This window comes from Podarcis tiliguerta (genome assembly GCF_965153285.1).
Source record: "Podarcis tiliguerta genome assembly, chromosome: Z".
NCBI classification, from domain to species: Eukaryota; Metazoa; Chordata; class Lepidosauria; order Squamata; family Lacertidae; genus Podarcis; species Podarcis tiliguerta.
The window spans coordinates 3306142-3333198 of NC_139553.1; the positions used below are offsets into that span (position 1 = coordinate 3306142).

The 27057-nt window shown below is 45.9% G+C and overlaps 1 protein-coding gene across 1 annotated transcript in view; it reads right to left on the reverse strand.

Annotated features, from left to right (window-relative positions):
- CIZ1 (CDKN1A interacting zinc finger protein 1) overlaps positions 1-24896 on the reverse strand; it is a 38564-nt gene extending 13668 nt beyond the window's left edge. The window contains exons 1-10 of the mRNA XM_083423070.1: positions 24448-24896; positions 22052-22173; positions 13386-13558; positions 12066-12210; positions 10864-10918; positions 9008-9087; positions 7783-7862; positions 5036-5218; positions 3301-3431; positions 1971-2055 (exon numbers count right to left, since the gene is read on the reverse strand). Coding sequence (XP_083279196.1) covers positions 1971-2055; positions 3301-3431; positions 5036-5218; positions 7783-7862; positions 9008-9087; positions 10864-10918; positions 12066-12210; positions 13386-13558; positions 22052-22173; positions 24448-24551 — 1158 coding nt within the window. The 5' untranslated portion in view covers positions 24552-24896. The remainder of the gene's footprint in view (positions 1-1970; positions 2056-3300; positions 3432-5035; positions 5219-7782; positions 7863-9007; positions 9088-10863; positions 10919-12065; positions 12211-13385; positions 13559-22051; positions 22174-24447) is intronic.
- Positions 24897-27057: the final 2161 nt, after the last annotated feature.

Below are 27057 nucleotides of genomic sequence, written 5' to 3' on the forward strand. Positions count from 1 at the left end.
CAGTCTGTGAAACTTGTAATTATTGCAGCTTAAATGTATGCAAAAGGACTGTTCATAACCGCAGTAATTTGTGATAACTCGAACACCTTAGCAGTGCTGAGTAAATTAACAATTGCAGTGGGACACAATAGTATAGTCTCTGTTCAGATCCAAATTAACAGAACTGAACTAGCAATTCAGGAATTAGCCAACTGACAAAGTTATTGAAGGTGAGTTATTCAAGGTTTTCTTTTATCACTGATAAAGAGGCCTTGGTGGCTGATGGATGAGAAGCAGGAAGAAAGCAAGGAGCTAAACTCAAAACTCTTTCAACAAGTATTTTTTTAGCCCAATCTAGAGATTTATTTCGGGCAGCATTTGCATTGGATTTGCGTTGCTGAGTACATGAACTTATTCTGTATGTTTTCACTGGTGATATTACTGTCGATCACTCTGAGATGCTTCATAGGAAGCAATCTGTAAGTGGAATTAATAAAACAAATGGAGCTTTAAAAGCGATTATTTTAAAAATACTGCAGACATGGAAATGGTTGAACTTGAATATTACTGCCCACGTCTGCTGAGGGGAGGGGGAGACCGCAAGAACAAACCTGCAAATATGCCTTTTTCAGAAGGAGTTACTATGTTTTTTGCTCCCTTTTTAACCCAAGAAAGAACCTGCTATATAATATCAGCAAAGATCCTCCATCAGCAGTGCTATAGTCAAAGACAGATTGAGGGCACCAGGTTGACTAAACAGTCACTACCGTTACTTGTTAAAACTCACTATGCATGAGCCCGTTGTCTTTGTCCATGGAGGAATTAAAGAACCTTTTAATGAGTGTGAAAGAAGAGAGTGCAAAATATGGTCTGAAGCTCAACATCATAAAAACTAAGATCATGGCCACTGGTCCCATCATCTCCTGGCAAATAGAAGGGGAAGAAATGGAGGCAGTGAGAGATTTTACTTTCTTGGGCTCCATGATTACTGCAGATGGTGACAGCAGCCACGAAATTAAAAGACGCCTGATTCTTGGGAGAAAAGCAATGTCAAACCTAGACAGCATCTTAAAAAGCAGAGACATTACCTTGCCAACAAAGATCCATATAGTTAAAGCAATGGTTTTCCCAGCAGTGATGTATGGAAGTGGGAGCTGGACCATAAAGAAGGCTGATCACCAAAGAATTGATGCTTTTGAATTCTGGTGCTGGAGGAGACTCTTGAGAGTCCCATGGACTGCAAGAAGATCACACCTCTCCATTCTTAAGGAAATCAGCCCTGAGTGCTCACTGGGAGGACAGATCCTGAAGCTGAGGCTCCAATACTTTGGCCACCTCATGAAAAGAAAAGACTCCCTGGAAAAGACCCTGATGTTGGGAAAGATGGAGGGCACAAGGAGAAGGGGACGACAGAGGACGAGATGGTTGGACAGTGTTCTCAAAGCTACCAACATGAGTCTGACCAAACTGCAGGAGGCAGTGGAAGACAGGAGTGCCTGGTGTGCTCTGGTCCAGGGGGTCACGAAGAGTCAGACATGACTCAACAACAAAATGCATGAGCCCGATTTTCTTGGAAACAGCATATTTTGCTTTCGTGTCAGCGCCTTAATTTGCCATTAAAATATTCTCTAATATAAAAAACATTAACCTATCACCTCCCCTGAGGTAATCAGCATTCAACCCCTTCCTTGAACATTTACAGCAGGGGTCAGCAACCTTTTTCCTCCGTGGGCTGGTCCACTGTCCCTCATACCATGAGGTTGGACTATATATTTTTTTTGGAGGGGGGGGAATGAACCAATTCCTATGCCCCACAAATAACCCAGAGATGCATTTTAAATAAAAGCACACATTCTACTCATGTAAAAACATGCTGATTCCTGGACGGTCCGCAGGCTGGACTGAGAAGGCGATTGGGCCGTTTGCAGCCCCCAGGCCTTAGTTTGCCTATCCATTATTTACAGGAAAGAGAAATCTGGGCAAAGAGTTACCTTGTGTTCCTGAGTCCGACGGTGCTTGATCAGGTCACCTGTAAAATGTATCTGGCAGGTGTTACACCACCGCTGCTGGCTCTCTCTGCAAGGACAAGAACGTTCCACTAAAACGGCAACACAGCATTATCTCCCACTTGCCCCACTGCCTTTATATAGTAAAAAAAAGGGCATTCTGCTAGTCAGTCATTTGGGATCTCATACACTGCCTGGTGACACGTCTGGCATCATTGAGAATCTCAGCTCTCCGGGCTGTGGGGCGTTTAGAGCACAGTTCTAACCCTCAAACAGGAAACATGCGAAAACACAAAAGACTCAGGAAGCAAAGGGGAGTTGTGAAAATATTACAGTGGTGCCTCGCAAGATGAAATTAATTCGTTTTGCGAGTTTTTTCGTCTTGTGAATTTTTCGTCTTGCGAAGCACGGTTTCCCATAGGAATGCATTGACGGTTTTAAGAAAAGGGCACAAGACGTTTTCGTCTTGCGAAACAAGCCCATAGGGAAATTCGTCTTACGAAGCAACTCAAAAAACAAAAAACTCTTTTGTCTTGCGAGGCATTCGTCTTGCGAGGTACCACTGTACATTCTTAGACCCCTGTTTCCTCAATTCTGCCACTACTAGATGTCTTGTGTGACAATTTTCTGAACAAGCGACTTTTACACCTGAAGAACATATGAAAGATTGGGGGAATCTGTGGTTCTCTACGTGTTGCCGCACTCTCTAACTCCTGGCCATGCTGGCTGGGTCTGAGGGGAGCTGTAGTCCATAACATCTGAGAGGCACCAAATTTGCAAAGTCTGTTGCAGGTTTCAGCTATCCAATAAGGCATGTAGGTAATTTCTACCAAGTCCCTAGGCTAATCAAATGAATCCTGGAGGACATGAAAACAAATCATGTGGTGCACAGTCTTGCAACAGGAGCCACTAAGGAGCAAAGCTGAAATAGGTGTTTTTATATCCGCTTGGAACAAAAATGAACACGCACAAATCCCAACATACAATTTTGTGCTCTAGAAACTACAGGGATGAGGAATCTGCTCATGAGCTGTGTCTGCTACAGTAAGGGAGAGAAGCAGCCCACACCAGGATACTGCCCTTGGCCAGAAAATAAGTTCCCCATTGCTTGCAGAGAACATCAGAACCTGCCATGTTGAGTAACTGAAAAGACTCGCCAGCCCTGATTTATTCTTCCTGTGAAGGGATTGGGTGGGTAAACAATCGGTTTGAGAGCTCCACATTCTCCAGTCACAGAATTTCACAGCCTGCACATAGAAGCAGAGCTGGAAGGACCCTGCCCCACAAGGCTATCTAGTCCAACAAACCAACATACCCATCTTTCTCAGCCAGTGGTTTCTGCTCCTTCACCACAGGCAACAATGAGACAAGGCAGATGTTGCTCATGTGTTGGATCTCCCGAAGTCGCTGCTGGTGCTGAGCTCCTGCCATGTGAGCCTGGAAATTCTGAGAGAGAGAGATATGGAGAGAACATGGAGTAGCCTAAGCAAATCAGTCTCAGGCTAAGCAAATCAGTCTCTTAAGCTTAAGCCATGAAAGACTATTCTCTATAAGATTGAATATCAATATGCACATCAAGACTTTGAGATTAAGACCACTGAAACAGCCCAAAAAACTATCTTGGGGGTGTGCTACCTCAAGCCCCAGTTAAAGGGCCCCGTCGGGGGCGAACAGCGGCCTTTTGATTACTTGGACTGCCAGGGCGAAACAGGTGCAAAACGCCGGCACCCTGTCTCTACAACTTCATTATCTACAACTTTATTAACATCTATCTACAACTCTACTAGCATCTCTCGGTACTGTGAATAACACCGAACTTACCTTTTGTTGGTATCTTCATGAACTTATCTAAAAGACCGAGTTAAGCATTTGAAAAATCTATTGAAACCAGACATTATAAGTTCATTTTAGGCTGGGTAGTTCGCAAGTCTTTGTGGCTTTGTTTAATGTTTTGTATTTTTCTCAGAAGGTTGATAATGTATGTATAATTATTGTTCTGTGTATATTGATCGCCAACGGGCTGCATGAGTCACACTACATCATTTGAAACCTGGCAAGCCTATCCAGTTCAGATGGGCTACTTCAGAAGTGATGAAAGGGGTGACAGGCACGCTCAGAAATACTGGCCAGGATCAGAAATGGCTCCGTAAGGCTGCCTTCCCCCAACGTGATGGCTTCCAGATGCGCTGGGCTCCTGTGATCAGGGATGCTGTGAGTTGCTGTTCAGCAACATATAAAAGGCCTCAGATTGGGAGAAGGCTCATCCAGTAGGATGAGAATGTCAAGCCCCACTGCAACGTGTTATATGTAGTTGCCTCTATTTTTTTTTAAAAAAAAATAATATTTATTAGAAGTTTAAAAGTTACAGGGGGAAAAAGCAAAAGAAAAAGAAGAGAGAAAAAAAAGAAAAAAACCCAATACATAACAAGAGAGCAAAAAACACAATACATCAAAACACAAAGAAAAACAATTAAAAAACATCCAATATTTATCCTTATCTTTCATTAACTAATTTCCTCGACCTCCTCACACCTCCCTTTTTTGTAATATGTAGTTGCCTCTGAAGACAGTTCAGGAATATCAGCTGGTACAGAATTCAACGGCCAGGTCGCTCACCAGAGCAAGATGGCTTGAGCATATTACACCAATCGTGGTCCAACTGCACTGGCTGCCAGTTAATTTCCAGGCCCAATTCAAAGTGCTGGTGTTGACCTATAAAGCCTTAAACAGCTCAGGACTGCAATGCAAAACAGAGCGTTTTATGCTGGCGGGGATTCTACACTTTCAATTTTATTTATACTGATACTGTTATTGTGAATATGGATAGCACTTATGCATTTTTTAAAATGTGAAGTATTTGATATAGATTTTCTTGTCCATTTTTTGTGTGCTTATACACACGCCTATATTTTTACCTACTGCAAGTCACTTCTACAGACAGTAAGCTGTCTAGGAAAGGAATGAATACTGATGCAGGTAAGGAGAGGGAGGGCGGCAGGGTTGCAAAAATCCCGACTTTGCAACTGCTCAGATGAAGCGTGTCTTGTTACCTGTTGGTTGTAGCAGTTAGTCTTGCATATGTAACAGTAGAATTTCAGGGTAGCCTCGGGGCTGCCTCCAGCTGTCCCCATCTCAGAGGTCCAGAAGGCTGGCTTTAGGGCTGTGGTGCTGATAGCTCGGTTCTCGCTGCTCTGCTGAATTGTGACTTTCAGGGAGCCTGCAGAGCTGACCACCTGGATAAGATTCAAGGATTCAATTCAGGTTGCCCATCAGCCAACTATTAAATCCCTCAGCTCTGGAGAATAGAAGAAGCCCATAATTCAGGCCACATCCAGACAGCGGCTATACACTTCCCCACTGTGGAAGGATGTGTGGATCCAGAATTGGCCTCCACAGCCACTTACAGACTCATTGTTAAAACCGTGTTTATGGAAGACAATTACTCGGCTAAAAAGAAGAAGATACATACAGTTTGGGGACAGAAGGCAGTGTTTACAGGAAGAATACAGAGGGTGCATCTAGAGATTTCTGCATTTGCACACAGAAGGAATTTGGATGGTCATATTTCAGCTTAAAAAGCCAAGGTAGGAAAATGACTTTTGCACGAAGCCCCAGCAACAACAGGAAGGCTTCAATTAACTAGAGTTTCATCCAAATATATATAAACTACAGGCACATATGAAGCACAGACATCTGTGCAGTGGTGGTACAACGGAGGCAGTTCCCTCTCTATTAATGCTATTTGCCCCCAACCCCCAATCCCAGCTTTCCTTTTAAATGAGTAAGTTTCTAGCATTCTAGGAACCTGAGATGTACAGTTACTGTTTCCCTCATTTCTTGTGATAAAGTAGCTTTTACCCATGGTTTCCTGGTTTGGACAGAATGAGAAACTATGGCTAATTTGGTTTGCTTGATGGCCCTCTTGGAGGAGAGCATGCTGGGTAAAAGGCTCCTTTGGATCTTTGGTTATTGAGCCAGAGTGTGTTTTTCCATGTTGCTATCTGTGTACACCAGCCTTCCCCACCACGGTGCCTCCAAATGATTTGGACTGCATCTCCCATCAATGCCAGTGAATGATGCCAGCTGGAGGGAACTAGGCTGGCAAAGGATGCCGCCCACATTTCCCCAACAGTTTTTAACAAAGCAGCAGAAGAACCTGCTGCTAGTCATCCTCCCTCTCCAGGAGCTGAAGAAGAGGAGGTAAAGGGGTGATATTATAGCCATGTTCAAATATATAAAAGGATGTCACATAGAGGAGGGAGAAAGGTTGTTTTCTGCTGCTCCAGAGAAGCGGACACGGAGCAATGGATCCAAACTACAAGAAACTACACCCCAGAGGACAGGATCACACTTCAAAATGACCTTGACAGATTAGAGAACTGGGCAAAAACAAACAAGATGAATTTTAACAGGGAGAAATGTAAAGTATTGCACTTGGGCAAAAAAAATGAGAGGCACAAATACAAGATGGGTGACACCTGGCTTGAGAGCAGTACATGTGAAAAGGATCTAGGAGTCTTGGTTGACCACAAACTTGACATGAGCCAACAGTGTGACGCGGCAGCTAAAAAAGCCAATGCAATGCTGGGCTGCATCAATAGGAGTATAGCATCTAGATCAAGGGAAGTAATAGTGCCACTGTATTCTGCTCTGGTCAGACCTCACCTGGAGTACTGTGTCCGGTTCTGGGCACCACAGTTCAAGAAGGACACTGACAAACTGGAACGTGTCCAGAGGAGGGCAACCAAAATGGTCAAAGGCCTGGAAACGATGCCTTATGAGGAACGGCTAAGGGAGCTGGGCATGTTTAGCCTGGAGAAGAGGAGGTTAAGGGGTGATATGATAGCCATGTTCAAATATATAAAAGGATGTTACATAGAGGAGGGAGAAAGGTTGTTTTCTGCTGCTCCAGAGAAGCGGACACGGAGCAATGGATCCAAACTACAAGAAACTACACCCCAGAGGACAGGATCACACTTCAAAATGACCTTGACAGATTAGAGAACTGGGCAAAAACAAACAAGATGAATTTTAACAGGGAGAAATGTAAAGTATTGCACTTGGGCAAAAAAAATGAGAGGCACAAATACAAGATGGGTGACACCTGGCTTGAGAGCAGTACATGTGAAAAGGATCTAGGAGTCTTGGTTGACCACAAACTTGACATGAGCCAACAGTGTGACGCGGCAGCTAAAAAAGCCAATGCAATGCTGGGCTGCATCAATAGGAGTATAGCATCTAGATCAAGGGAAGTAATAGTGCCACTGTATTCTGCTCTGGTCAGACCTCACCTGGAGTACTGTGTCCAGTTCTGGGCACCACAGTTCAAGAAGGACACTGACAAACTGGAACGTGTCCAGAGGAGGGCAACCAAAATGGTCAAAGGCCTGGAAACGATGCCTTATGAGGAACGGCTAAGGGAGCTGGGCATGTTTAGCCTGGAGAAGAGGAGGTTAAGGGGTGATATGATAGCCATGTTCAAATATATAAAAGGATGTTACATAGAGGAGGGAGAAAGGTTGTTTTCTGCTGCTCCAGAGAAGTGGACACGGAGCAATGGATCCAAACTACAAGAAAGAAGATTCCACCTAAACATTAGGAAGAACTTCCTGACAGTAAGAGCTGTTCGAATTTGCTGCCAAGGAGTGTGGTGGAGTCTCCTTCTTTGGAGGTCTTTAAGCAGAGCATATATCAGGAGTGCGCTGATGGTGTTTCCTGCTTGGCAGGGGGTTGGACTCGATGGCCCTTGTGGCCTCTTCCAACTCTATGATTCTATGATTCTAAGCTTTCTGCTCACCTCCGAAATATTCAGCTCTCCAGAAATGTTCTTTTCCTTGGAAGTATCTGCAGCCAGATTCTCATTCCCATTGTCTGCCTCTATGAAAGAAAGACAGGCAGACAGAAAGAGAATTTAATTTCCCCAGGAGCGGAAGGTGGGAGCTCTCAGGAGCATCACCAATCCTTGAGGTCCCCAACATGGTGCTCACGGGCAGCATGGAACTTCCAGAAACCTCCCACAGCACCCACCAAATTTATATTCTGGAGAGTTCCCTCCCTTTGGCTATAAAAAGAAGCACAGCTCTGCTCTCTTTCTCTCCATTCCACAGAATGACTCTGGACCCCATGTGGCCTCAGAAGGATGCACCCATGGGAAAGGACAAAAAAGAAGGGGAAGCAGCTGGAGGGCAGAGTCTTGCCTTGCAGCTGCTTGTGAAACCCCTCCGGAAAAGTATGCCTTTTAAGACTGAGGGCAATTTCCTGGAGACCTGAAAGGAGGTCATACCTCGGGTTACAGACGCTTCAGGTTGCGTTTTTTTGGGTTGTGTACCGACAAAACCTGGAAGTACTGGAACAGGTTACTTCCGGGTTTCGGCGGTTGCACATGTGCAGAAGTGCTAAATCATGCTTTGCACATACGCGCCGAATTGCAACCCGCACGTGCGCAGACACGCCGCTGTGGGTTGCAAACGTGCATTCCGCACAGATCACGTTCGCAACCCGAGCATCCATTGTATGTGTGATGCATGTCTTCGGCAGGGGCTGTTTGCTGGTGGTGGGTGTTACTGTCCAGCCCTTCCCAGACTTGAGTCTAGTCAGAGGAGCAGGAAACATGCAACACACACAGACATACACTGGGCAGATTTCTGTACAGCCAGCAACCTCGAAGAGTCAGGCAGGGTCTAACTGTCCCTGTTCTAGGACTGGAGATTCCATGCACCAGTTGCCTGGCCCCTGAAAGCTGTGCTTCACAGTTATTATTTTATGAATCGCTTCCCATAAAATATATTGAAGCGGTTTCATAGTAAAAGTGTGGACAACAAAAACAACTCCATATGTAAAAATAGTTAAAATCCATTTTTCCTATAAAGACTATTCTAAACTAAATACAGACACAGGCTGGGGTGAATATATTTGTATTGCTTTCAACCTACCGCAAGGCATCTGACTATTTCCCAACAGCTTTTTGATTCTAGACCCTTGGGAGCAGTTTGCATGATCCCAGGCAACTGTGAAGCTCTCACCTTCCAGGTGGGATTCTGTGTTGGACTCCTCCACTTGCTGAAGACATATTGATTCTTCTGGGATTGTGTCCTCAGCTTCCCTGGTGGGATAAATGGTTGTTGTTTTTTTTAAAAAAGAAGCTGTTAGTACATTAAAAGTGGGAGGCCAAGAAACTGTGCTGCGATGGCCATGACCTTGTATGAACAGCCCAGAATCCAAGGAGGATCTCATACCAAGTAGCAAGATCTGCCAGGATGAGTGGGTTGGGATGCAGCCACTGGAAGCCTTAGAAGAAACTGCTGCAGGAGAGGGACTGCGGGCAACATCACAGGAGGGGTTTGTCTGGGGCCAAAGTGAAACCATAAAGCTCCCTTGTTACTTTTGCTTTTGGAGTTTGGATGTTGCTAATATAATTTTGCTATCTTCAAAGTACCGTATTTTTTGCTCTATAAGACTCACTTTTTCCCTCCTAAAAAGTCAGGGGAAATGTGTGTGCGTCTCATGGAGCGAATGCAGGCTGTGCAGCTATCCCAGAAGCCAGAACAGCAAGAGGGATCACTGCTTTCGCTGCGTACCGATCCCTCTTGTTGTTCTGGCTTCTGAGATTCAGAATATTTTTCTTTCTTGTTTTCCTCCTCCAAAAACTAGGTGTGTCTTATGGTCTGGTGCGTCTTATAGAGCGAAAAATACGGTACTTTGTCTTATTATGTTGTCTTATTATGTTGCTACGATATTATTTTTGCACTGTTTGGGGTTTTGAAATGTATTCCTGTTTTCTCTGTTGTAACTTGCTTTGAGCAGGTGTTTCTCTCTCTCTCTCTCTCTCTGTGTGTGTGTGTGGCAAAGCAGGGCACAAACAGAATTAGGAATGTATGAATGAATCTCTGGCTTCCAGTACGTTTCCGAGCACAATTCAAAGTGTTGGTGCTGACCTTTAAAGCCCTAAACGGCCTCGGCCCAGTATACCTGAAGGAGCGTCTCCACCCCCATTGTTCAGCCCAGACACTGAGGTCCAGCTCCGAGGGCCTTCTGGCAGTTCCCTCCCTACAAGAAGTGAGGTTACAGGGAACCAGGCAGACGGCCTTTTTGGTAGTGGCACCTGCCTTGTGGAACACCCTTCCACCAGATGTCAAAGAGAAAAACAACTACCTGACATTTAGAAGACATCTGAAGGTAGCCCTGTTTAGGGAAGCTTTTAATGTCTGATGCATTACTGTATTTTAATATTTTGTGGGAAGCCGCCCAGAGTGGCTGGGGAAGCCCAGCTGGATGGGCAGGGTATAAATAATAAATTATTATTATTATTATTATTATTATTATTTGGCTGAGCTGTCTACCCAGACCTTGCCTGGCTGCCATGGCTGACCCTGAGGAAGGCCTCTCTGCCCATGCCACTCCCACTGATGACAGGAAGCTGAACTAGCTTGCAGAGGAGAAGTCCCTTCTCCGCCAGATGGTTGTGGCCAACAAAGAGAGCATGCTATGTCCCTGCTGAAGCAGAAATGGATGATAGCTGCCACTGCAAAGGCAGAGCTTCTGCCACAAGTGGAAAGACACCTGCAGGGACATCGGGGGGTGAGCAGGGGAGCTTATGAGGGCTTGTCTGTCCAGCAGACTATGGTGCAAGCCCTTAGACAGGGGGAGGGGGCTGGGGAGCAGGGCCTCTGGGTGATCCTGTACAACCACTCCCACAAGCAGTGCCAGGCCCATGCACTCAGGGCCCGGTGGAGCCACCAGCGGCGCTGCGCCTGCCGGAGAGGCCAGCCCACCACCGAAGAGAGGCACAATGCGCCAGGTGGATCTTTAGGATTCCATCCGGCAAAGCTGTTCTTACAATTCAGCTGAGGGTGCAGATCCTGGCAACTGCCATCCTTACCTTCTGAGCCGCTTGGCTGCTGGCTCGTCGGCTGAAGAGGATTCTGCCAGAGTCTCTGTGGGCCCAGAAAAAGGAAGTTATTGCTTCAGAGCAGCCAAGTACCCTCTAAAGTGGTGTTTCTCAAACTCAGGTCCCCCCAGCTGTTGTTGAACTACAACTCCCATCATCCCCGACTGCTTTTCCTGCTAGCTACTATTTTGGGGGGGTGGGCAGGGAGTCATCCCAATTAGACTAAATGGTGGGTGATTTAGGACAGGTAAGTGGAAGCCCTTATTCACACAACACGTGAGCTAAATAATGGAATTGCTACAAGAAGATGCAGTGATGGTGTGATAGGAATTTTGAGGTCTTAGATATATGTTAAATGTTCATAAGTGTACCAACCAAGCAGATACATAGATAGCACAGGAAGGCCTGTGACCTGGCTCAGGAACTAAGTATTTATCATTACAAAAGACTGGCCAGGCTCCCCAGGCAATCCAATCAAGTGACCATTAAACAGGTAACCTGGCAGACAGGAGGTAAACGAAACACTCAGATTTCTGCTGTAGACCGCCCTCTCTGTGATGTAGGTATGACGTTTCTGGGGGTGGTCTTGGACTCCAGGGAGGGAATTTAAAATGTCTATATAAGGGCAGGAACACCTTTGTTCGGGGTCCCCCTCCTTTCCTGCGGGTGAGGGGAGCACCCTGTTGCAACAGATCAATAAAGATCAGGCTTACTAGCTGCTTTGCTTCTCAATATTCTCTGGTTGGCCTCTGTTATTCTCTCCTACCAATAGGGAACCTACATAAGGACTCTGTATGGGCTCTTGGATACCCCATAAGGGAAAATGGGCAGAGTTTTGTTTACAACAATGGTCACCAACCTGGACAGCTTCAAAATGGGATTAAACAGGTTAATAGAGCAAGACAAGGCTATCAATGGCAGGCAGTCCTGATGCTGCCTCCAGAATCATGCCTCTCAATACCAGTCGCTGAGCAACAATATTGAGAGAGGGTTCTTGCTCCCAAGTCCTCCTAGGGGCTTCCCAGTGTCTCTGGCTGGCCACTGTGATAAACAAGATGCTAGATTAAATAAACACTTGGTATGATTCAGCAAAACCTATCTTCACCTGCTCATTCTTTTATTATTATTTTTTAAAAATACCTCCCTATTCTGTGTTGCTGTAGAGGAAAAAGCAAATTCAAGTATTCTCCTACCTGGAGGTGGAGAATTCGGCTGCTCAGACGCCTCTTTGATGATAGGCATATCCAGCACAGGCAGGCTCTCATCCGCTCCTTGCCCCTGAGAGGAGGAAGTTGCAGAATCTGCCTCCCGTTTTCTCTCAGAGGTCCTCGAGAAGTCCTGCAGTGGAGAATGCAATGGTTCAAGAAAACAGAGATGCAAACAATTCGCAGAGCCAGGCTTGCTGGAACTGCGCCTTATTTATTTGTTTGTTTGCATATTAGAACCCTGAGAATGACCAACCAGAATGAGGTACAAAAACCGTACCTCTGAACATATTCTGTGCATAGGAATTTGTGCTTGGGACTGGAACTGAACTGAGCCCAGTCTTTTTACACAAAAAAGGCTTTTGATCCCACGGAGGAATCCGCTAAAGGGAGGTGCTTTTTTTACAATTCCCCTTTTCTGCTGCAGCCCAACACTGATTCCCCAGCACTCTGGGACTGATTCAGGTGGGTGGCTGCTACCTGAGCAAAGAGAAATTTGTTTTTAAAATTGCTGGTGCAGCCTTCTCCAAAGTAGGGCTCTCCAGATTTTGCAGGGCTATAAGTTTCATCATCAGCTGATGGGAGTTGGTAGTCTGGAGAAGGATGTGCTAATTGAGGCCTTTGCTGAATCAACAGCCTTTTCATCAGTCGCTCATGAATCAGTAAGCTGCAGAGTAGCAGTAGAAATAAAAGCCAGAGGCATAAGAGGAAAGACTTCAAAAACAGGCCAAAATTCACTACAACTGAACGTGGGGAAACTCAACACAACTGAAAATTGACCACAACAGAACACCCTCCCTGGTGATGTAGGTCTGCCTTCTTCATTTTCAATTTTCAGGAGGAATTTAAAAAACATTGTTCAACCAGGCTGAAGGATAACAGTTCCTGGAAACAATGAAATTATTAGCTATGAGGATACTGTATGGAAGAGGATACTGTTTGTTTAGGTTCTTCATGTTTTTGGGAGCTTTTAATCAGCATTTTGGTGCTGATCAAACCTATCCATTCTGAAGGAAATCAGCCCTGAGTGCTCACCGGAAGGACAGATCCTGAAGGTGAGATTCCAATACTCTGAGAAGAGAAGACTCCCTGGAAAAGACCCTGATGTTGGGAAAGATGGAGGGCACAAGGAGAAGGGGACGACAGAGGATGAGATGGTTGGATAGTGTTCTTGAAGCTACCAGCATGAGTTTGACCAAACTGCAGGAGGCAGTGGAAGACAGAAGTGACTGGCGTGCTCTGGTCCAGGGGGTCACGAAGAGTCGGACACGACTAAACGACAACAACAATAACCCAAAATGAGCTTACCTTGCGAAAGGTCTGATTCTGCCGCTGAAAAGGGAGGCCCCCAGGGAAAGCCAGGCGAGTGGGCTTCAAGGAGACCCCAACAGGAGGCGGACCCAAAAGGGAATGTCTTGTTGCCTGAGGAAAGAACTGCTGGAGCACAGGGGCCGCGGCCATGTTGAAGCCTCTCAAGTTACCTACCAAGGACAGGAAATAGCGGTAGGTGACTGACGCACAGACACCATGTTAAGTACCATGCAACTTGAAGGCACAAAAGAGAACAAGCCATTTGTGGTTTGGTCACTGCGCCCATGCTCAGGACCTCCTCCTGCTGCTTTTATTTGTATGCCGCCTTTCCATAGCGAAGACTCTGCTCAAGGCGGCTTACAACATGAAAAGACTGACACAACTGCAAACATAACAGAAGCAGTAATACACAATACAGTCATACCTCGGGTTAGATGTGCTTCAGGTTGAGCCTTTGCAAGTTACGCTCCGCGGCGACCCGGAAGTAATGGAGCGCATTACTTCCGGGTTTCGCCACTCGCGCATGTGCTCAAAATGATGTCACACGCATGCGCGGAAGCGGCAAAACGCACAGTCATGTCTTACGTTTTACTCAGGATGTGAATGGGGCTCCAGAACGGATCCCGTTCGCATCCAGAGGTACCACTGTAAACAAAATTCACACAATCACTGTGGAAGTACTCCAAATCAGTTCATGGCGCAGATCCTCTAAGGGCTGCTACACCTTTGCATATATTGGGTTGTAGGCAAACAAGTTCTAGGCAGAGTACAGCCACTGAAATTAAAAGACCCAGTTAGTCATTACTATCCATTTCAGTGGGTCTACTCTGAGTAGGATTAACACCGAATAAAGCCCACGTTCTCTAAACAGCTACCCCCCAAAAGCCAGCAACTCATTATTTATATAATGCAGATAGATGCAGATACAAGTACACAGCGCTTCAGTTGGAGGTGTTTAAGATGTAATGATTAAATGGGCACAGGAAATCAGCCCTGAGTGCTCACTGGAAGGACAGATCCTGAAGCTGACGCTCCAATACTTTGGCCACCTCATGAGAAGAATGTGTCCTTTTATTTAAAATGCACCTCTGGGTTATTTGTGGGGCATAGGAATTCGTTCATTTTTCTTTTCTTTTCAAAATACAGTCTGGCCCCCCACAAGGTCTGAGGGACAGTGGACCGGCCCCCTGCTGAAAAGGTTTGCTGACCCCTGGCTCAGAGGCTTGGTTAGCTCTCTAGAAACCACACCTCCAATTCTGCTACAGAAAGGGGGGGGGGGAGAATTACACACTCAGCTTACTAGTTTCCACTGCTGAAACCACAGGTTAAAACACCCGCTGAATTATTCACTCAGATCTTTCTCAGATACCAAGTATCTGGGCATCAAGTATTCTCAAACGTAACCCAAACCTTGCAGTTGACCAGGAAATTTCAGAGGACTGTCAGTGCTCAGACAACTCTTTATTACAGAAGGTAATGTGATTATGAATTGCATAACCCCTGAATAATCAACTCCATAAAGAGGAGAGCTCCTGTTTTTTAAAAAAGAAAAGGCTATAAGAACATGCATATTTATGCGCACACATACATAGAAAGAGGGAGATAAAACAAAAATAAATGAAATTTTAAAATAAATAGGATATTAAGTCATATTCTGACCATCATTCCCGCACCAAAGGAACTGCGTCTCTGTAGGATAAAACATACTTTTATACATATGAATCAGAAAATGCGACTTCCCTTTCATTTTATTAGTGTTGGCACCAGCTTACCCGCAGGCAGCTGCTAAATAATCAGCATTCCTCAAAACACCCCCATTGATTTTTGACTGATTGGAAGGATCTGAAAAGGAACACACTCCGAGCCTTACATGGACTTTCTCATCAGCCACTGAAGCTGTGCTGCAGCACTTTTCCTGCACTGACCCCTGGGCTAACACAGTCACCTCCCCAGAGAATCTCAAAGGGCATTATCTCTTAGAATCATAGAATCATAGAGTTGGAAGAGACCACAAGGGCCATCAAGTCCAACCCCCTGCCAAGCAGGAAACACCATCAGAGCACTCCTGACATATGGTTGTCAAGCCTCTGCTTAAAGACCTCCAAAGAAGGAGACTCCACCACACTCCTTGGCAGCAAATTCCACTGTCAAACAGCTCTTACTGTCAGGAAGTTCTTCCTAATGTTTAGGTGGAATCTTCTTTCTTGTAGTTTGGATCCATTGCTCCGGGTCCGCTTCTCTTATCTCTTTAAAAACGATAAATAGGAACTTGGCTTGTATAGTCATACCCCAGAAGTCAAACAAAATCCGTTCCATAAGTCTGTCCGACTTTGACAACCAAGGCGCAGGTTCTGACTGGCTGAAGGAGCTTCCTGCACTCAACTGAAAGCTGTGGAAGCTGTTTGATTTCCAAAGAATGTTTGCAAACACTCACTTCCGGGTCTGTGGCATTCGGGAGCCAAAACGTTCAAGTTGCAAGGCGTCCGGGATCCAAGGCACGACTATACTACAGAATAGTTAGGACTGTGCCATCCTGACTTTATTGGACTCCAAATCTCTGGAGACCCAACCAACATGGCCAACGATGATGGGAGTTGGGAGTCCAGCAACATCTGGAGGGAATGCCTGCATGGAGCACGTATAGAGGTTCTCAACCTGTGGGTCCCTAGATGTTGTTGGACTACAACTCCCATCATCCCTGATCTCTGGCCTTGCTAGCTAGGGGTGATGGGAGTTGTAGTTCAACAACATCTGGGGACCCACAGGTTGAGAAAGGCTGACTTATCACATGCTTCAACAGCCAATGCTATTTTATTTTATTATTTAATAAAATTTATACACAGCTTGCTTTTTTAAAAAAGAAAAACCTTAAAGCCGTTCACAAAAAGATAAAACCATAAAACTGAAGGGGAGGGGAAATTCAATACATCAAAACATACAAAAAGTTAAAATACTCAAACAAATTATATTTCACACCGCGCTTTCAAGGCATCTAAGTAGGCTTGTCTAAACAATAACGTTTTTAGCAGGTGCGGAAAAGACTACAGTGAAGGAGCCTGATTGATATCAATAGGCAGGGAGCCGCAAAGTATAGGTGCTGCCACAATGAACAATCAAAGTTCTTACAAGTGTGTAATAAGCATCATGGGGCACCTGCAGTAGTGCCAATTCTGCCAATTGAAAGTTGAGTGGCACATGAGTGGGGTAAGGAGAGATTGTAGCTGTTACAAATGATTTTTAAAATGGTTTTAGATGTACAGGTTTGCAGCTTGCAGACTTGGGAGGGGAGACGTAAAACTATGTGAGCCAATATGGTGGCTGGTTGGGCAAGAGGTGTTAAAACAACTTCTGGATGGAGAGCTGGGTGGACAAAAGGCCAACCCTCCACAGAACATTCTGGCAGGTGGGTGAAGCCTGGCAGATGACTCAAGGTGACTGAACCTCCAAGCCAGAGACGCCATAGAAGAATTGGGAGTGAATGCTAATTCCAAGCTTTGTTAAGAGACAGCATGACGTAGAGGTTAGTGTGTCAGACCAGGACCTGGGTGACCTTGGGCCAGCCACTTATTCTCAAGCTAACCTGTATCTTGCACGATTGTTGTGAGATGAAATGAGAACTACATACACCACCTTGTGCTCCTTGGAGGAAAGATGGTATACAAAAGCAACAAACAAATACCGTATTTTTCGCCCTATAGGATGCACTTTTCCCCCTCCAAAAATGAAGGGGAAGTCTGGGTGCGTCCTATGGGGCGAATGCAGGCTTTCACTGAAGCTTGGAGAGCGAGAGGGGTCAGTGCGCACTGACCCCTCTCGCTCTCCGGGTTTCAGGAAGACATCCGCAGCCTAGGCAGCCCTGTGGGAGGTCCCGCAGGGCTGTCTAGGCTGCGGATAGCAGCCTGCTTCCCGGAGCGTCGGGTGCCCTGAAAGCAGAGCGCCCAGCGCTTTGGGAATACATCCGCAGCCTAGGCAGCCCTGCGGGAGTTCCCCGCAGGGCTCCCCACGCTGCGGATAGCAGCCTGCTGCAAGGGGCGCCCTGAAGCAGAGCGCCCCTCACGCCAGGCAGACATCCGCAGCATGGGGAGCCCTCCAGGAGTTCCCCACAGCACTCCCCACACTGCGGATAGCAGCCTGCCGCCCGGCGGGCAAGGCACCCTGAAGCAGAGCACCCCTCACGCCGGGCATACATCTGCATTGTGGGGAGCCCTGCAGGAGTTCCCCGCAGGGCTCCCCACGCTGCGGATAACAGCCTGCCGCCCGGCGCGAGGGGCGCCCTGAAGCAGAGCGCCCCTCGCGCCGGGCAGACATCGACCAGCCCCACAAGCTCGGGGGACAGCAGGGAGGCGCAGCGCCGCCATCCCGCTGTTCCTCGACCTGGTTCGGTTTCCCTGACCTGCTTTTGGGGGGGAAATAAAGGGGGAAAAATTCCTTTATTCCCCCCCCCCAAAAAAAACTAGGTGCGTCCTATGGGACGGAGCGTCCTATGGGATGAAAAATACGGTAACTGAATTTGGCACCATGCAGCAGAACTTTAGGAAGAATTCAAGCTGCAGCTACAAAGGAAATTCATCTTGGCCTCTAAGTGTTATTTATACAAAATACACTTTACTTAATGCCACCAATCTAAGCAATACATGTTACTGGGCATCATTTCATATCCGTAATAATTTTGCTATGTACACTTCAACACAACTTTCTAAATATATTCATAAACATTTATCTGAGTGTTTATGGTTGTTTCTAATTTATGTAATTGTTTAAACTGGAGCACATGGCATGAAACAAAGATCTCTCTCAGTGCAACCATGTTCAACAGTTTAAAGATGAAAATCTTCCTGATTTGAGCTCAAGTGATTGTGGATGCAGGTGGACGGGGTTGGCTCCAAACAGCCTGGGAGGGCCAATTCCGCCCGTGCGCCAGAGGTTCCTCATCGCTGTGTTTAGAGTGTGGAACTGGGACCAGGGGTGTAGCATCATGTGTAGCATTTTTCTGGGGAGTGTGGTGCCCTCCCCAAGCCAGCCCTGTGCTGCTTTGCAAGGCTGGGTTCATTCCAGCCTCACAAAATGGCTCAGGACTGGTGTCTCCTTGGAGGCAGAGAGATTCAAATCCCCTGTTCAGCCACAAGGCTTACTGAGTTAACCTTGAACCTCATAAGAACCTAAGAAGAGCCTGCTGGATCAGGCCAATGTCCTCCCCCCCCCCATTTTATTATTAACATTCTTATGTTACATATGCATACATTGCCATATTACATTACAGTGGTACCTCTGGATGCGAACGGGATCCGTTCCAGAGCTCTGTTCGCATCCTGAAGCGAATGCAACCCGTGTCCGTGCGTCTGTGGGTCACATGCGCGAGCTGCGAAACCCCGAAGTAACGCGCTCCGTTACTTCCGGGTCGCCGCGGAGCGCAACCCAAAAAGGCTTAACTGGAAGCGATTTCAACCTGGGGTATGACTGTACAGGGCTTATTATACTATAATTTCCAACATGTATACAAAGTTTATATACAAAATTTATATACCTAAAGAAAGAAAGAAAGAAAAAACAAAGACAAAAAGCTATTCCAAAATATGTACCAACACTACGTATTTCCTGTCAATCCTGTTGTATATTCCTTTTTTTACAAATGAATGTACTCTTATTATTGTAAATTTCTTTACATTTTATCTATTACATTCTCATATCAATACGTACCCTTAATCTTATTTCTCAACTCAATTTCTCTCCAACGTCAATCGAATGCTAGCACAGATAGCGAACCTTTACTGTATTTTTGACATATATCTTATATCTATCCCAGGCCAATGACCCTCCTAGTACAATATTCCTGCTCTCACAGCAGCCAGCCAGGTGCCTATAGGAAACCCACCACCTCTCTCAGTACAGGAACAAATCCCAGAGAACTCAACGGGACTTACTTTTGGGACAACATGCATAGAATTGTGCTGTCAACTACTAAACCAGATGAGGAACATGTGGCACTCCCAACTGTTCCTGGACTGCGACTGCCAATATCCCCAACCACTGGCCATGCTGGCTGCTGAGTCCAGCAACTTTTGGAGGGAGATAGGTTTCCTCTCCCTACTCTGACCCTACCTCAAGAATAAAATGGGGTAGGGGAGGAAATCACACTTGCATGCCTGAGCACCTTAAAGCAGTCTCTCAAAGGGTGTGCCACATTGGTGTAGCAGGAGAGGGTGGCAAACGTGGCAGGAAGATTCAAGGATGGCCTCAACTAGAGCCAGGGCTTTCTCGGCTGCGGCTCCAATCTGGTGGAACGCTCTGTCACAAGAGACTAGGGCCCTGCAGGACCTGACATCTTTCCGCAGAGCCTGCAAGACAGAGTTGTTCCACCAGGCCTTTGGTCAGGGCCCAGCCTGACTCCCTCCTCTGGCAACCTGCACAGAATTTTGCTTAACGGTTGCCATTAATTTGACTTTAATTAATTTTTATAATGGAATGTTTTTAGAATGTTTGATTATTTGATTGTTTGATTATTTAATTGTTGTTAGCCGCCCTGAGCCCAGCTTCGGCTGGGGAGGGCGGGATATAAATAAAATTTATTATTATTATTATAACCAAAGAAACATTTAAACACTTCAGTCAAGTATGAGTATCAGAATAGCATAGCATAATTTTTTGTGTGTGTGGATATACAACCATAAACTCCACATATCTCTTCAAGAACACTGGCTATTCTTCTACAGATCTCCTTGATATATTGTTGTGAACAAATATGAAAGATGAAAAAAATAGAAAGGCTTCTTTGTGTTAAAGAGGAGATGAGTCTCTCTCAAATTAAAGGTAAAGGTAAAGGGACCCCTGACCATTAGGTCCAGTCGTGGCCGACTCTGGGGTTGCGGTGCTCATCTCGCTTTACGGGCCGAGGGAGCCGGCATGCAGCTTCCAGGTCATGAAGCCAGCATGGCCAAGCCACTTCTGGCGAACCAGAGCAGCACACGGAAATGCTGTTTACCTTCCCGCCAGAGTGGTACCTATTTATCTACTTGCACTTTGACGTGCTTTCGAACTGCTAGGTTGGCAGGAGCAGGGACCGAGCAACGAGAGCTCACCCCGTTGCAGAGATTCAAACCGCTAACCTTCTGATCGGCAAGTCCTAGGCTCTGTGGTATAACTCACAGCGCCACCTGTGTCCCTTTCTCAAATTAGACCTAGTCTAAATGGGATTACCTGGGAAAAGCAAGCTCACACATCTCACTGAGTCTGTAGACATGCTTAATATTTACCTAACCTTCCAGCAGGTGTTGCTGCTGCTTATCAAGAGCAGGTGGGGAAAGTGGTTGGGAGGTCAGCACAGTGCAAACATAGCAATGGAAACAATCCAGCCATCCTACCTGTGTATTTGCATCTTGGTGCCCTCCCCACCACTGCCTCACTCTTCCCTGTCCCCAATAAACAGAAGTTACTCACCTGCTGGGAGATCAAGGAAGAACCTCCTCAAAACAATCACTACTCTCCTGCCCATTACTGAACGCAATCAGTTCATTCCCTCTACAGTGGACCCTCCGGATATGAATTAAATTCATTCCGGGGGTCCATACTTAACCCGAAAAGTCCATAAATGGAAGCGCCGCTTCCAGGCATGCGCACGGTGCGCAGAGTGCTTCTCCGCATGCGTGTGACGGGTTTGCTGAGTTCACAATCTGAAAGTTACGTATCCAGAGCGGTACATAACTCGAATACATAACTCCAATACAGGTAGGTAGCCGTGTTGGTCTGCCGTAGAGGTAAAGGGACCCCTGACTGTTAGGTCCAGTCGTGGATGACTCTGGGGTTGCAGCGCTCATCTCGCTTTACTGGCCAAGGGAGCCGGTGTACAGCTTCCGGGTTTATCTACTTGCACTTTGACGTGCTTTTAAACTGCTAGGTTGGCAGGAGCAGGGACTGAGCAACGGGAGCTCACCCCGTTGTGCGGATTCGAACCGCCGACCTTCTGATCGGCAAGCCCTAGGCTCTGTGGTGTAACCCACAGTGCCACCCACGTCCCTTGTTGGTCTGCTGTAGTTGAAACAAAATTTAAAAAACTCCTTCCAGTAGCACCTTTGAGACCATCTAAGTTAGTTATTGGTATGAGCTTTCGTGTGCATGCACACTTCTTCAGATACCAAAAGAAGATATCTGAAGTGTGCATGCACACGAAAGCTCATACCAATAACAAACTTAGTTGGTCTCTAAGGTGCTACTGGAAGCAGTTTTTTTTTAATTTGTATTTCCAATGTTCAGGTGCTGAGTGCCATTACTTATGTATCCAGAACAGCACCCACCACCCACAACAGGGAGGCACCAGCAGCTTTGTGGGGAACCCCAATATTTGTGAAAGAACAAAGAACATTTGGGTGGCTGATGAAAACTGAGCATGCTTGGCAGCAGCAAAATGCAGACAAGCTATTGAAAGGAGTGGTGAGACGTGGAATAGAGTGGCTGGAACAATGGCCATTTTGCTGCAGGTCCTACCTGGGTAATTTTAATGTCTTAAACTGCCTTGGGAGTCACTGTCCCCCCCCAAATAACAGAGATACCCAAGTAAATAAAAACCATCCAGTGTGACAGTTTCCCAAGTATCCCAGCATGCATTGCTCAGCCTCTTCTGCATCAATCCTGCAGGGTTCCCATCCCAAAGCAGAGGACAAATGCTATACCTTGCATCTGCTGGATGAGCAGGGCCCGCTGGAGCATGGGGTTGGCGTTGAGGAGCGAGGCTTGACTAGTAGCTCGCAGGTTCAACATCTGCTGCTGCTGCTGTTGGGATGGTATCACACACCTGGGAAGGAAGGAGGGGGAATCAGATCAGCAGAAATCCCAGGACAGAGAGCGGCTTGCAAGAAACCTAAGGCAACATTAGGCAACTACTTAAGATGCTTTTGCCCAAAAACAATTGCCTTGAAGTGTGACCCAGCCAATTTATGGAATGTTAACTGCACGAATAGAGTTAATGAGCACATTTTTGGTACTATGTGTTGCATCCGGTTAAGTTGTACTCAAGGTAGACACACTGAAATGGATAGAACTAAGTTAGTTATGCCCGTTATAGTCTTGGGTCTACTCTAAGCAGGACTGACACTGGATACAACTCTCTATGTGTGCATCTGCCCTAAGTAATAAAGGGGTGTCCAGGAGCTCTCTCACAACCTTTGCATCGTTTTGGAAGCACCACTGACACTGTTTTAAACCGCCTTTCAATGGCAGGATTAAACAGGTTCAGAATAATTTCATTCAACAAAGTATAAGGAAACTGGATTCAGAGGGTGCCTGACAGATGCTGGAAGGCTTGGTTTTTGTTATTATTATTTTGCTATTTTTTCCCTCCTTGAAAAAAGAGGGCACCCCATAGGACATTATATACCCCTTTTAAAAGACAGCTTCAAATGTTACCAAGGAGCATGTGGATAGATTTGGGGGGGGGGTGGGGGGTGAGGCGAGAGACTCTACTTTAGGAGAAACACATCTGGAAACAGCTCAGGTACTTGGCACTAGTTGAACAACTCCTCTGGTTGTCATATGGCACAGGCAGGTGGACTTCTGGCTAGTTGGATCTATTTCGTTTTCTATTAAGAGTCCAAAAGCTCCAGAACCAGGTAAGAAAGGAATGCGGTAAAATTAAAGAATAAGGTGCCTCTGAGCACATTATCAGTCTAGGAATTTGTTTTGCATTCCAGAACTGAACTGACTCTCAACAGCCCTTTCACTCTTGTCCACGCTTAGCTACCCCAAGTTTTCTTCAATTCAGCATCCTAATTATGTCATTATTATGTACATAATGAACCCATGTTGTAAAGTGTGAGTGTGAGTGAATGAATGTGTGTAAGAAACATGCCTTTCTGCAAGCTTAGGGACAAACTTATCAATTTTGCAGGACTACAGCTCATACCAAAACCTTTGCTTAGGAAGAGCGAGCAGCGTTTTTATATTTTATAGGGGTATATTTAAACAGACGGATGTGTGCGCAACATTATTATGGGACAGTGTTGACATGGAGATGCTTAAGAAGGCAGGTCCACACACAGTCCATGTTACCTAGAAAGACTTACAAAATACAAGCACTTGGGTGGGCCTAATTCCTTTCAGAACCTGTTCTTACCATGCCCTACAAGGGACTTTTTTTCATCCTAATTGTCCAAAAGCTGCCATTCAATACCAAGATGTGGCCGAGGAGGCTCCATGAAATTAGTGCGACCTGCACACCAACAAAACACTTGACAAACAACAATATAGCCTGGCTCTTGCACAGGAGAGCTCCCCAGTGGATTGTGTCCTAGAACTGTTAACAGTATGCCAGCCAACCCTTTTCAGTTGGGTAGTGGGAGGGTTTGTTTTTATGTGGAGTAAAGAACAAGCTGCTTTGTTTGCAGGTGGGGAGCTGAACCAGGAGGGGGCTTACGCTAGAAGAAGCTTGGAATATTGGAAGAAGAATACTGGAAATATTTCTTCCTTACATTGTGTGTGGTGGGGATGGAGGGTAACGAAATAGCTAAATATATTTTTTGCACCATGAACACTGCTAGGCCACAGGTAATTATGCATGTGCAGATTCTTGGACCTCAGCAATATATGCCAGCAGTTGTTGTGAGATCTTGCACCAAATCTAAAAATATGTTATTATACAAAGCAAGCGCGCAAACACACACACAAACACACACAATCTTCCTGCATGTGCTGTAGCTTGAGTCCATACAAAAATTGTTAGGCCCGCTCACGTAGCTGGGAGCAAGTCCCATGGAGTGCAATGGGGCTTACTTCTGAGTAGGTCCACTGTAGCCTTAGTCCCTGAAGTGCAGCAAGGCTCGCTTGAGGATACATTTTAAATACATATGTACTGTATTTACATTTAAAACACATGTTAAAAGGGCCAGATCTGAAATGCAACTGAATTTCGAGGCAGGAACGCTTCAGGAGCAAGGTGCAAAGCAGATGCAGTCACGCCAGCAAAAACTGCGCGGAGGGCGGAGGAGGTTTGCAAGGGAAGAAGGGGTGTGGAGCAGGCGCCTTTCCCTTGGAGCCAGGCCCACGATCCCCGGCCTCGGGTAGAGGGTCTTACCGGCTTGCTTGCTGCTGCTGAGGCTGGTGCTGAGGCTGGTGCTGAAGGAGGTGCTGGAGCTGCAACAGTTGCTGCTGGAGCTGCTGCTGTTGCTGGTTGAACATGGCTGGGGGTGGGGTTAAAAAAAAAAGCGGCCCCCCGCTCCGAGACCCCGGGGTAAAACCGGAGCAGGAGGCTCCCGTTCGAGAATGGGAGCGGAGCTAAACGTGCTGCTCTGCAGCGGGAGACCCATTCATTGCTTTCGAGCCGGCGGCTCGCGTGCGGGTGCGTGGGTTTCCACCATCGCGATCACGGGACACCTTGTGGGTGTGTTTGGGGTGGGGGGCGGGGAGGTGTCCCCACCCCTTGCACGTACCGGAGAGCAGTGATGGTAACCACGCACGCGCTCCAGCGCATCCTTTCGCAAATGCAAAAGGCTTCAGTACCGTACTTATTTATTTTTCCTGTAACAGTTAATGGTCTGAAATATGCAAGAGAGATTTTTTTTAAAAAAGTTTATTTAATGCATCCTTTTGCAAACGGGGTGGGCGGTGAGGAGGAGGCGGCCGCGGCGGCGGCAGCAGCTTTGTTTTCTTCATAAGGTGAATATTCTGAAATGCGCATGGAAAAGTAAACAAAATTCAATAGCAGAAAAAATATTAAAAATATTAAATGCAATATATAATCACTCATGTCTGCACTCTGAAGTAGCTTTTTAACAAACATGCAGTTAAAAGCTGCAGGGTAGTTCTTTCTTTTTTCATCAGCAGAGGAACATAGTAGGGTGGTTTACAGTGAGCCATAGCATTGGTACATCTAGCTCACAGCTCTGACAGGCAGCACTGGTACAACCTGTCTGCACGGACTGGCAGCAGTTTTAATATGGGAGTTTTCCCAGAGCTTTCTGCAAATACCATCTATTGTATGCAAGGCAGGTGAGGTACTACTGATTGGTTCCAAGCATTTTTATTTCATTTTTTTTGTTTTGTGTTTGCAGGGTCTTTAAAAATAAAATGAAATAAATCATTTGGTCTTCTTCGATTGTGAGTCCCTCTGGGAGTCTAAATTAACATTTAGAAAAACTGTTGTTAAGCTGCTCTGCATGGGACACAAAACAGAATGTATATCTCTGTGCCATCCATCCAGCAGATTCTGTGGTGGCATCCTAAAAGCATGAAAATTAATCTAATAAAAATCTAATTTAATAAAAGACAGCACCCACCAAAACAAAATTACCGACCACAAGGCAATAAAATAATATAAAACTTTTTTTATTGAAACTTTTCAACATACAATAAAAAACTAATCTAAATAAAAGGATGAAACAAACGAAAACAAACAAAGAAAGAAAGAAAATACAAAGCCCTCTAGCAAAGGTACAGTGGTACCTCTGGTTGCGAACGGGATCCGTTCTGGAGGCCCGTTTGCAACCTGAAAAGAACGCAGCCCATGTCTGTGTGTGTGCGCGTGCATGGGTCACAATTCACCGCTTCTGCGCATGCACGTGACATCATTTTGTAACCCTTTCCGGGTCACCGCGGGACGCAAGCTGAAAACGTGCAACCTGAAGCAAACATAACATGAAGTGTGACTGTAGTTAAAAGAAGGGGGTTTAGCTGATTTGATGTCATGATAGCTAACTTTCAAGGCTATTTTGTGGTGATGGTTCTTTGCTCCAAGTTGTCCCCCTACATCCATATGATGGGTTGCGCACAAGATACACCATATGGGGACTTCTGGAGAGGAAAAATGGCGGGCGCCACGGCAGCAAGCAGCTCCTGAAGCCAGCCAGAGCCAACTGCACTACCAGGCTGGCTCCGGGCTGCTGAGGCTGCCACTGCCATGTTTCCTGGGAACAGATTTGCAAATCTGGGGACATTTTGGGGATGGAATTTGTCCGGGGACAGATCTGGGGACTGTCCCCGGGAACCCTACATCAGGTGCCAAAATGTCTTGGGCCGGCCCTGACTTTGGGCAGAAGTCCAGGGCCTCACTCAGCAGGATGAATAAGATAGTTCTCAAAGAGAGCAGAGCTGGCTTGCCACATTTTGAAGTTAATAAGGTAATACACATTATCTGCAAGACCATTCATTATAAAATCGTGCTAAGTGATGGTCAGTTCCTTCCTTAAGACTAATTTATGGAGTTCAGGGTATTTACGGTATTTGTATGCTGCCTTTCCATGCTAAAGGTGGCTTCCAACATAAGATTTGCATAATTACAAACATAATGGAGGTAGTCATAAATAACAAAAGATCAAAAAGTACACAACCGGATCAAACAATTTCCACAAAAGTCATAATATGATCTAAAGAAATCCCGAACAATGCCTCAGCCCAAGGGTCTGTTCACCAGGCCTAGCTTTCACCTATTTATTTCATAAAAATTTATACATTGCTGGGTTGTAAAAACCTCAGAGTGGGTTTACAAAAATATGAAAGAAAATTCACAGTAGAAAAGTTTAGAATGGATTAAAATTACCTCAAATTTAGAAGCATTTGGGTAGGCTTGTCTAGAAGAGTTTGGATTTGATATCCCGCTTTATCACTACCCTAAGGAGTCTCAAAGCAGCTAACAATCTCCTTTCCCTTCCTTCCCCACAACAAACACTCTGTGAGGTGAGTGGGGCTG